The sequence below is a fragment of the Lottia gigantea genome, assembly GCF_000327385.1.
Source record: "Lottia gigantea unplaced genomic scaffold LOTGIsca_115, whole genome shotgun sequence".
Lineage (NCBI taxonomy): Eukaryota > Metazoa > Mollusca > Gastropoda > Lottiidae > Lottia > Lottia gigantea.
In genome coordinates, this window is record NW_008707123.1 from 612,682 (window position 1) to 624,859 (window position 12,178).

At 37.7% G+C, this 12,178-nt stretch overlaps 2 protein-coding genes across 2 annotated transcripts; both read left to right on the forward strand.

Annotated features, from left to right (window-relative positions):
- The first annotated feature begins 550 nt into the window (after window positions 1-550).
- Window positions 551-1,937, forward strand: LOTGIDRAFT_224434 (hypothetical protein). The gene is made up of 2 exons (XM_009047689.1): window positions 551-599; window positions 1,218-1,937. Exon 2 carries the CDS (start codon window positions 1,245-1,247, stop codon window positions 1,848-1,850), a length of 606 nt encoding a protein of 201 aa, XP_009045937.1. The 5' UTR covers window positions 551-599; window positions 1,218-1,244; the 3' UTR covers window positions 1,851-1,937.
- A 2,474-nt stretch (window positions 1,938-4,411) lies between these two features.
- Window positions 4,412-10,994, forward strand: LOTGIDRAFT_237712 (hypothetical protein). Its single transcript, XM_009047690.1, has 2 exons — window positions 4,412-4,502; window positions 9,285-10,994. The coding sequence occupies exon 2, from the start codon at window positions 9,304-9,306 to the stop codon at window positions 10,555-10,557; it is 1,254 nt and encodes a 417-aa protein (XP_009045938.1). The 5' UTR covers window positions 4,412-4,502; window positions 9,285-9,303; the 3' UTR covers window positions 10,558-10,994.
- Window positions 10,995-12,178: the final 1,184 nt, after the last annotated feature.

The following is a 12,178-nucleotide window of genomic DNA, read 5'->3' on the forward strand; positions in this document are numbered from 1 at the left end:
GGTACCCTAACACCATAGTGATTACCAGTTGTGTATGGTTGTGAATAATGAAAGCGGCCATGAGTATCGAATGCAACACACAAGTCAGTTACATGAGATCGCTGTTCTTATTGGTAACTATACACAACTGGTAATCACTAAAGTGTAAGTTGTGATGGCTGGTTAAACGATATTAAGTTGAAATTTTGTATCTCAGAAGCCCCCAAAGACAACACATAATATTCTCTATTTTCTTGGCATTGTGAATCGTATATCAGTTTATTTTTCCTAAAGTTATAAGTAATTTTTAATGATATATTATATGTTACAAATTTTCTTAAAATAAAATAATTCTTTATTATGTATTTCTTTTGTTTTTATTATTTGTCCCATGTAGTTTAAAAATCAGGAACGTGTCTTAAAAACAACCACATTTGGTCTTTTTGGGAAGCCTGAACAACTTTTATATATGGCACGTTTTGTCCACCATACTTTTATGCAAGCCAAGCGTGTCGGGTGCAAATGGCGCATGCGTAGTTACATTGTTTACATTCGCGACGACCTGTCAATTCCCGTTCATTAAAGTCGAATTGTGAAATATTCAAAGTGGAATAAACAAGGTAAAGTAGTTCATCTCTTTAATAGGGGCTTCATTATTTGTATCATTACATCAGCTAACCTCTCCAGCAATTTGAAGTTTTTAAGTTTATCAGAATTCATGGTAAATTTGATGCATTGATCGTTTTATTCATTCTACTTTCGATTTTTAAAATTAGTTATTGCGGACCTTATTAGGGCCTTATTTGATTACGTAGTATGAAGGGTGTCGAAGGAGTATACAAACTCTGCCAGCAACAATGACTCATTTATTCGTACTAGAACAGACCATAAGACAATAATGCTAAGCTATGTACTCACTATTTAGTGCTTAGTTCATCATTGGCTTAACTACCATCATCAAAACAGGGGCTGGTTTAACCAGGTTCACGGGCCATAGGGTTATTATATAAACCAACTTGTAAAAGAATGAACTAGAGCATTTGTTAAAAGATAATTCTCCTGGGATGGGTCACCGACCAAATTAAATCTATAAGTCCCCACTCATCTACCTCATGCCACTTCAACCGACTGTTCTTCCTTCTTCCTGGAACCATTCAAAATCTGGATGATCGTTCCAAAAATGCACCAAGAAGTTCATTAGTTCCATTAGAACCGAGCATCATCAATTTCTTTTCCAGACACCATAAGCTTATAAAGTTTACACAATGCCTCCGAAAAAGAAGAAGGGGAAGGGAAAGGGGAAAAAGAAGGGAAAGAAGAAGGATGATGCCACCCTGGAGCTTGAAGACAAGTACAAAAGAACTGTAGATGAGATCCAAGCACTGAAAGATCATTTATCAATCCGTAAGGAATTCACTCGAAGATCAGTGGCGTATAAAGATGAGATGAGGCAACGGATGCTGGGAGCTGAAGAAGAACTGGAGGACACTAAATCCAACCAGAAGACAGTCAACGCAGACATGACCAGACAGTACAAGACCATGCAAACAGAGATGAGTCTCCGAATACATCAGTTGGAAACTGAGCTAGCTCGAACTCGATCTGGGTTATCTCAAACTGAACTAGAACTGAAGAAAACGCGAGAAGAAAAGGACAAAATTATCCAAAATCGGGAATTGACGATCAGTGATCTGAAATTGAAAATTAACAGCATGGAAAAGGACTATGAAGGAATCCTAAGAGGAGCCTTAGATGCATTGATCCAGAAAGTGGAAGTAGCCAAAGAACGTTGGGAAGAACGGAGCACGACCATTCAGTCTAAAAATAAAAATGTGTTACTTGAATTCGGTCTGAAGCCTTTAGAAATATAATGGAGTTGTCTTCTCTTTGTTCTGTTGATTTTAGCCTTATGTTGCTGATCTTTGATGCACCTTTTTAAATAAACTGTTTTTTCCCAGCATTTTCTTGTGGATAAACTTGACATGCCCGTAGTTACCAGGGGCGAGGGGGGAGCACTGCCTGAAAAAATGGACTACCCCCCTCCCACCTTGAAAAAAGATTCAGACAACCGATCCATTTCAGTACTGCAACTAAACACCATTTCCCACGGCCTCTCACAGATCGCTAGTAGAACTTTCAGGGTAAACAGTTTCTTAAAGTTGTGTCATACATCCCCCTCCCCGCCCCCACCCCAACGACAACTGTCTTTGTGCACCCCGTGTGCCAATTTAAAGATTACCCTCAGCCTTAAAACAGTTGATATATAGCCTAAGATCTATTTTTAACCTGTGCATTATCAACATAGAGTCCTATGCATGAATAGTCAGCGACAATAAAGTAAAAGTTTTCCTGTTTCTACTTGTAACTGTACTTAGTCATATAATCCGGTTAAAAATAGGCTGTTATTGATAGGCGGGTAGACTGATTTGCCTCCACCCGACCATACGTTAATGTTCAGAGGGCTGCTTCCCAATCCGCGGTATCAGAAGTGAACCTGAGATTTAATCAGGTCTGGCCACTCGGATCCAATGGGTTTCCTAGGGCCACCACCACATGATAGCAGCTTCACAACTTTAGTTATCTTTGCCAGCAGGATGTGGGCACCGTGTCTCGTCTATCCGCGGCTTTATCCTTAATCGATGAACATACTGAAGAGCACGTCGTCTCCGGTTGTACCGGATCCGAAATGTCGAAGTAACAGGCAATGCGGCACATCAACATCTCTTTATGTCTCTTATTGATACGGACATTGTTGACTGTGGAAATCGACTGGACTGGTGTTTAAACGATCGTTGATACGGTTATAATGTACTACGCGTTGAAATTTGGAGGAAACTGAAGAGTATTGGGAATCTCAGACTGGGAATAACAAGAAAGGTATGTAATGTATATGATATTAGTATATCCATTTGAATCTTCAATTTGTTTTCGAATCTACGTTCTTATATTCTTGAATTTCGGCCAAAGGAAACTACGTTGGTTAAATGGTAGATGACAAGTTAACGTTCGCTTCTAGCGGAAACTGATACCGGAAATTAGGTAGTTGTTGATGGTCGTAGTAGTTGGTAGTTGGGTTGGTTAAATAAGGTGGTTCTGTGCTTTTGAGATTTTGTTTGATCTGGTATGATGAGTTACTCGGTCTTCTTCACTCTGCCAAACTTGGGTGTAGTCCAAGATAGCCCGACCCTGTCTTCAATCTCCGACAGATGATTTGGATGGATCGTCGCAAATCATCTGTCAGGGTCTACATATAGGGCCAGGGTTGCTTGAGCTAGATGTTGTGATGCTTCTGTTAGATGGTGCTGTGATGCTTCTGTTAGATGGTGCTCCAGCCCGTGCGTAGTCCATCTACATTTAGAGCTGACGGTAGCCAATAAATGTTTGTATTGCTATGAATATTGGGTCATATAGTATCAGTTTCAATAACAGTTAAATATTATATTTATAGCTGTCGTATTATGTATATAAATTTTACCTTGTCGTTTTTCATGGGAAACACCATGCATTGTGCAATGAGGACAAATTCATCCTGACAGTGGTATTAGCCTACTGTTTTCACCATTATTTCGATCTGTCAAGGGTATGCTTATATTAGAGCAAATATCGTATTATTGACTATAAAACTGTCTCTGTATTATATAGAATCAATATTTGAATATAGTGAACCTATGAAGCACAACATTCATTCTTTATATCTCATGCATAATGCATAACAATTGACATTAGTTTTAAACCCAGATTGTACGTGAAGTAACGAATGAAGCACTTTCTTTCATAATGTGTATTTCGACATCTTCTTTCAAACCACACCCCTCTGCCGACATGTACTTATCAACCACACCCTTTGTTGACAAGAGAAGATGCAATATTGTTAAAGGGATACTATCACGTAGATCTATTCCAAACACATAGAGCTCAATTCAGGAATATGATCAATAGTTAAAGGACTATGCCCCTTTAAATACAAGCCATGTGTTGATGTTTCCGATTCACACGCCATGTTCAATTGACCTAGAAGAAGTTGCCTCATCAAGAATGTAGTGTAGACAGTATTTGTATATTGTTTTCATTATGAGATGATGTATATGATATATAAGAAAGGTCAAAGCTTTTTCTATCTCAATATTATTAATAATATTCATATACATGTACTTGATATACAGTCTGGATGACTTTTATACAGTCTCAAACACTCAGTCTCTTACTCCCCAAGCGCAAGTCGATATGTACCCCCATCTTCATAACGGTCAAGATATTACGTCTTCACCTTATACCTTGACTGTAATGGTCCACTTTCTTGTTTCATGTTCAGCGGTTTGATTGGATTGTACGCCAGCGAATACAGCCAAAGTCTTTCTGCCCAGGGCACAGATTGGCTGTATTCGCTAGCGTACAAAACAAATTAGGTTTTGATACAGAATCCCCGCCATACAGTAAGGAAATGGTGTATATTACTAAGAGTATAGAGTTATAGTAGATATAAGTTAGATCAGAATGAATAAGGATGTACACTAGTAACGAAGGTTAGTGTCTGTTCTCTCTATTACCAATTGTTAATTTGTACTTGTGGCTCATTCCATTAGGCACTGTGTTGTCCATTTGTTACCTTGGCCAGTGCTTCTATATGCGAGTATCTTCTTTAACATTACTTATACTTGGCACATGGGGTTACTCTTTTTGTATCCCAGGCCAGTGCTTCTATAGGAGAGTATTTCATATGACACCTGGCAAGGCACAAGGCACAGGAGGTTACTCTTGCAGCACCGATAGTGAGGTCCTGCAAGACTAATTGTTGCTTAATCGATTTGTCCTCAGTTTTAGAAGTTTTGTTTTTGAAAAAGAATTCAATTCTTTTGGCTTAAGACGTAGGCGTATCCTGTAACTGCATGCGAATAACGTCATAACGTATGTAATTCCGTATCAAAAAGGCAACCCAAACGTTTTCTCTGAGGCATAAAATTTGGGTACGTATATTTTCTTCATTAATAACTGACAGATGTTTTACCTACACAGTGTGTAAAACTATTTGGTTTAATTACCAGAAAGAATCAGTTAGGAATGTGTTTGATAGTAGTGGTGTTTGTTTTTTTCAACTTACATACTGTGATATAGGTTGTATTTTGGTGTTCGGTTGTTAAGAGAATAGCAAGCACGGTGCATATAGACGAGATATGGTATAGTAATATAGCAATATTCGTAGAGAAACCAAGCTTTCTGTAGGATTGAATAGAAATAATCATAAGCAGATTGAACCAATTAAATATAAATTGCATATTGTAAGTGGTATTCGAGTTTTATATTAAATAAACGTTAATTACTTACTCAAATTTCTCTACTAAAGATTAGCATCAGTCTAAATTGATACAAAATCATTCAATTGGTCTGTAATATGTGAATTACATAATGGAATAAGGAAAGAACGAAATAATCATTATTTACAAAGAAAAGTCCTTGACCAAACCTTTTGGCATTGATCTTCCCAAGTTAGGTTCACGAGGATCCTTTCAACTAGTTGGTAGTTGGCCAAACCTCTTGTCTTTTGAGTTAGGTTGCTTTCTACCAACTGTGCCTTTGCCTAACCTTCAAGCAGTGATCTTTCATTCATTCTTTCATCTATCCATTCATTCATTCATCCATTCATCCTGATTATGAAACAGCTGTAAGACCAGGGTGTTGTTTGAAGTAATAATGTAAGCGGTATAACCTTTTGTATTTACAATAAAAAGAAATTGTTTATAACATCTTAACTACATCAGAAAGAAATAACATCACAGAAAAATACACAATAGTGTAGAATCATCTTCACAATGCCAGACTATTACGAACTTAGTCTTATACCTTGACAGCAATAGTCACCTTTCTTGTATCACGGAATGAAGAGATTTGATTGGAATGTGAATACAACCAATCAGCAAAACAATTTATCTTTCTGTCGAGAGCTCTGATTGGCTGTATTGGTTGGCGTACAATCCAATCAGATCTCTGCATTCGATGAAGAAATGTGGATATCGCAGTCAAGGTATTAGACAAAGTTCGCAATATCTTGGGTATTGTGAAGATGGGTGGCAATGTGGCTATATGTAATTGGTCCTGCTTGCCATCAGTATATGGCAATGTGGCAACTTCTTTTATATCCAGTTCTGGTATATTGAAGTTAATAAACAAATTAACGTAAACAGAACGGGAGATAAAATGAGTTTTTTCACCGGTTCACTTAATAGTTATGACTTTCAGGTGTTGGTCTGGTCGTGGGTACCAGACTTGATTCCATTCATCATCGGTACATGAACCTGAAATGTACGTGCGTGGCTGAAAAATTGTTTACGATTCTTTTTAACGAGTCTTTAAGCTATATCATTTGTAAACATGTATGCATGTAGAGGTATGGCAAGTTGTGTGCGGTGGCGGAGGGGATCCATTTTGTGGCCCCTGCTCGCCCCATACTCGCCTCGAACTATACAGTGTATAATATGTAGATATTGATGTAAAGGCTATAGATATAATATATCACGCTTTTCAAGGCTATACTATAATGTATCATTATTTATTCTGATAATTCGCCAAGAAAACTGGAATCGAATACCTCTATCATATTCTGATCTATGGGTGTGTTCGAATATTTATTCATATATGTTTTTTGAAGGTCGTTTAGTCTATGAACACCCCCCCCCCCCTTTCCCATCTGATCACAGAAGACTGTCCTTGCCCTAGGGTGTTAACTATTGGGACACGATACTTTAGTATGAAAATCTCCAATTTGTGGATCGATGTGTCGATATGTGTTCGATGATAGTTCTGAATATGGGCTCAAAGTTATAATATTGTTTTGCTCGTTAGGTGTGTTCGTCATTCGTCGTGTATGCGTTCGATTACAGCTCTTGATAATGGCTCAAACTTTAAGATCATGTCGACCTTTGCCATAGTATTTTGATCTATGGGTGTGATCGAAAATTTATTCACACGAAGTCTTCCTTGTTCGAAGGTCACAACGTTTGAAAGCCCTGGGGTGATTGAAATGAAATTAAATGGTTACTACGCCAGCTATCTTCCTGCCCCAGTGTGGCTTATGACGGCGGATAATGCCATGCAGTGTATAATGGGGAAAATACCTATCGGTCATCATTATAAGATACTAATCTAGTACCCCCTACCTAAAAGCTTGCGTGAAATGGTGTAAGTTGATCTCTGTAAAAACAATTTGTTTATCAAAGAGGAAGCGAGATTGATAAGGTTCGAGCCAGATACTTACCGATTCGGTTAATTAAAACATAATATTTCCTCAGCTTATATCATATAGGATAATCTTTCTATAGGCGTTGACGTCCAGTAAAACACATTAAGTTATCTAAGAACGATATAATGGCGTTTTAACTCGTATACCTCGTTATTTAATCAGCTTTGATGTTTCTCCTGTGGCCCAATTATTGCAAAATCTGGTTGTTGTTTTTTTGGGGTCATTTTTCAGACATTTGGTAGGGGCCCAAAGTTGTTTGGATGGTATATATCCATTACAGTATTTAATTATACAATCCCACCTTGATTTTTGAAATAAAGAAATATTGGGGAGTGAAATCAAAGGGCTCGAGCCATTGTGTTTTTTGGTGATATCTGAATTTTTAATAGATTGTGTCAGTGAATTTTAAAAGAGACAATCTTATAGATAGCTAAATGGGGATTACCCTTTAATTGGTTAACCAGTGAACGTACTTTGAAGGAGCCAATCTTATAGATAGCTAAATAGGGATTATCTTTAATTGGCTAAACCATTACCTGTTAGTATGATAATCGTACTCAATGGTTGATATTTTGGCATTGATTTATAGGCGAGTGACTGGCTTTATAATGGTGTGTAACTGTGGGTTGATGTATAAGAATTCAGTAGGAATCGTACAGGTATTAGGTGAGTCAGGTCTGTTCATTGTTAAACCATAGAACTGTATTAGGTGACGGGTAGCGAGGCGTGCTTCTAAAAAAAGGGGGAGGGGGATAGTTTAATTTTAAACAGGCCCGAAGCCACACTTGATAGTTCGGAGGGGCAAGTAATATATTCAGAGGAGCAATGGTTTATGATGTTTAGTTCCAGTAATGGAATTGGTCGGTTGTCAGAGAAAATTTGTGGGGGTGTAATCTATTTTTTCGAGGGTGGGTAGGGGGCATTCCCTCCCTGTAGTTACGGGCTTGACTTTGTTGTCAAGTTTGTCATTTTTTATTAGTTTATAGATGATATATGTTATATTTTTGCTCTCAGAGATTCGCCGAGTTGGGTATTTTGGAAGGCTAGCAGACATGATCGTTCAACAACTTGATTCAATGTTTACATTGACTTGATGATTGTTTACATTTTGTTTACTATATTGACAAAATGTTTAGAACGTTGTTTGTTGTTTCACAATTAGTAAACATCTTCAACATCTGTCTTTTCTTTCTGATCGGGACATTCAGTGCATTGTATTAAAATAATTCGTTGTGTGATTTGTTGAAACGTTGTGTTGTGAGTAGGCATAAATAGTAGTAAAATGCAAGTATTCATGATGATGTAATCTATTGAAACGTTGTTTTCTTATATATTGAGGATACATTATGTAAAATGTCAATGTTGTATTGTTTTTTAATCACCAGACAGATTTATGATCATGTAATTCATTGAAACGTTGCTCTGGGTACATGCACAAGTATGAAAAGTAATGGCATTTGTAATCGACCATTCTCTCCAGAGCACCTTCAGTTGGTTAAAATCTCCTGCCACACAATGGTAAACGCTTCAAGAATTCAACTTGATATCCAAAGGAAACTGTGGCATTGATTTTAACTGATCCCGCGGGAGAATTTTGTCAGTTAGAATTTTGGCATTGATACCCCTCCATACAATGGTATTCATTTCTCTAATGGTTTTATTGTGCTGACACCAGTCTGTTAAAATGTTAACTGGTGTTCAGTTGTAATCAATCTCGTTACCACCTCCGTTGAGAAAATCAGCAACAGATTAGATGTTGTTTGAGGGCAGACATTGATTATGGAAGGCTAAATAGGTCAAAACGTAGGACCTTAGTCTGATAGATTATTGATCTGATTGGTCTATTGTAACAGAGCTAATATTTGTCAATGAGAATTGATTTCGAATATAGCTTAATTATCCAATCAGATTACTTCATCGACTTCATCTTACTTAAGTTTTTGAGAATAAGGCCCGCAGTAAACCATCCAAAAGATTCTTTTGGCAAAAATTCATATTATGGAAGGCTACCTAGGTAAAAAAAAATATACACTGTTACATAGATTTCATTTAATTATTTTTTGCATTTCAGACAGTGAAGTTTGACGAGAATGGGAAATTGGATTTCTTCATTGACATCTTACGTCCCTGGTTTTTTGACCAATCAGAAAGCAGTTTCAGAAACCAATGAAAATGTGCCAGTAAATGAAGTAGTAAGAGTGTCGCCACCTACCGATATTGAAATATCTACGGAGTGTGCGCGGACGTTGTATCAGGCTGAAACTTGCCGAAAGAAATCTCAGCACTCGGACTACATTCAATTCTGCAAATTGACCCCTACTGACATACCCGAACAGTTTCAAAATGACAGACTATACAAATATCTTGTGAACGTTGGCAAACGTGTAGTCCGAGTAACAGTCCATGCATCAGAATTGGACTCCTTTTATGGAAGTGGCGTAGTGACGAAATATCGAGGACAAACTGTTATCGCCGTGCCACGAAGTTTAGTGCCCAATGACACAACAGCTTCCCAAACCGAGGTCGACTTTTTCTACGATACTTCAGACTACAAAGGCGTCTTCAAGTCCAAAGGAACTGGTCTAATATCTGTACCCGATAACCCTCAATTGACCTTAATGACTTTTGACCCAGAACCTGAGGTCATATGCAAGTCATATATTCCTGACATTGACCGATTCAAGGTCGAGGTCACTGTGACCGATGAAGAAGATAATCTGCGTTCAGGAGAAGCGGAAGTGTTTACTGAAGATGGACAATATTACGTCTTGACCAATACTGACTTGATAGACACAGATTTCCAGGCGGAGAACTGTCAAATCAAATTCTGTATTGATGGTGCGCTTGCACCTAGTTTGGGAACTGGGATATTCTATATGGACGAAACGGATACCATCATTTCGTTTGATCCTGTACCGGAAGTGATAAAACGGGAACTAACGAAACGCGACCCCTTATGGCAGAATAGCGAAGACAGTGACATAATGCCAATAGTGATCTCACATCCCCACGGCGCCCCTAAAACTGTTACCATGGGAACAGCGTTCACGAACATTCAAAAGGAAATGCTGGAGAGAAGTGTCCTCAAGGATTCTTTGAAATCGAAGCATGCTGTTGGAACCAAGGACGAAAGTGACTTCATCAAAAAAAAGGTGTTGGTTCACACTGCAGACACGTGCCCCGGAAGTTCTGGTGGGATTGTCATTGCCGTTGGAGACGATTCAAAGATAAGGGGAGGCTACTCTAAAGCTTTTATCCATTTACAAGGTTTAAAGTCCGAATTGATGAAGTTGCAGACTGATTCGGACAATATTAACATATCGACGCTCATTGGTTGGATTTGATTGTGTGATTGTCATTAGTTGAATATCCGAAATGTTAGCTTGGATAACGTTTGTGTTCTGATCTTTTACTAACTTCTAGCACCTTCTGTGATTTTGAATTTTGAAACTCTAGCGCTTTCAACTTCCGCTTGATGAAGGAGACAACCGGAAGTAACAATGCTTGACAACGGCAGCGAAAAGCAGTTCTATGAAAGTGCATTGTAGACAGGTCGTTTCAGAGTGAGAACCATCTCAGCCGCACCTCTCCGCTTCCACAGAGATGCAGCATTTTAAATTCTTATCTCGACGGTTGTCCCGCCATTAAGTCAATCTGCTCCCTATTTGTACCCCTAGTCTCGGGAGACTGGTGGCGCTACTGACCATAATGATGTAAGAGATGATTCTATTTCTGTTAATATTTCAGTAATCTATTATTGAGAATAAAGTGTATATGATTGACTAAGATTTTCTTTATTATGTTCTCAGCCGAGTTCTCCAAGTCTGACTTGTTCCAGACCACACAGGAAGGTACATTGTCTCCGATCTAGCATCTTTACTATGTCAAGCTGTTGAAAACTTTCTGTTCGTAATAGATTGACCATTGTAAAGATGCCGAGTTCGATGCTCTTCTTCTAAGTATCCTGAAATAGTTGTTAGGTCATCCTAGAGACCGAACATAAATGAATAGAGGTATGATTGAATTAATGAATGGATACATTAATGAATGAATACGTGAAATGAAGGTATCTGAGGTCTGGTGAGCTGAAATTAGGCTGCTTGAAGCAAAAAATTCAAATATTTAGAAAATTTATGAGAAATTAAATGCCAAAAAATGTTTAATTAAATTCGCATGATGAACTTATCTCTTATATATTGCTTTTTTATACTTTTATAAGTATCATCATTAAAATAATAACAATATATTGGTAGATAGATATCTGACCGAGAGCTATAGATTGTAATGAAGAAATATTTGCACAGCAAGCGTTTAAAGTGGGGCAATGCGCCACAGGGTACATTGTGTTCAGTTATCATCAAAATGATCACAGTAATCGATATGATCACAGTAATCGATGTTATGTTTTCTAATGGTCTCGATCTCTGTAATGTTCTTAGTCTCTCTTATGGTCCTGATCTCTGTAATGTTCTCGATCTCTGTTGTGTTCTCGATCTCTGTTATGGTCTCGATCTCTGTTATGTTCCCTGTCTCTGTTATGTTCCTTGTCTCTGTTATGTTATCGATCTCTGTAATGTTCTTTGCCTCTCTTATGGCCTCGATCTCTGTAATGTTCTCGCTCTCTGTTATGTTCTCTGGCTCCATTATGGTCTCTATTTTTATTATTGCTATTATTGTAAATGTACATGTTTAATAAATAGATATTCTATGTTGTATAATGAACTTCATATTTTAATTGAATATGAATATAAATATTAGTTATATGAAATTACATGTTAGAAATCGATTCGTAATTTCACACAGCGGCAGCAAGCTTTATCAAATCTGATAAACCCACGTTCATTTCGACTGTATATATTCCAGTTAGCTTTAATAATATCGAAACGATGAGTTGATGAGGTATTTTAATAGAAGCAGTACGTTTCAGTCTCAGTATGCAGATTGTGGATGTATACGTCGCGGTGC

Excerpts from the sequence above, each read along its gene's own strand:
- LOTGIDRAFT_224434 (XM_009047689.1), top strand. The coding sequence starts at position 1,245 with ATGCCTCCGAAAAAGAAGAAGGGGAAGGGAAAGGGGAAAAAGAAGGGA.
- LOTGIDRAFT_237712 (XM_009047690.1), top strand. The coding sequence starts at position 9,304 with ATGGGAAATTGGATTTCTTCATTGACATCTTACGTCCCTGGTTTTTTG.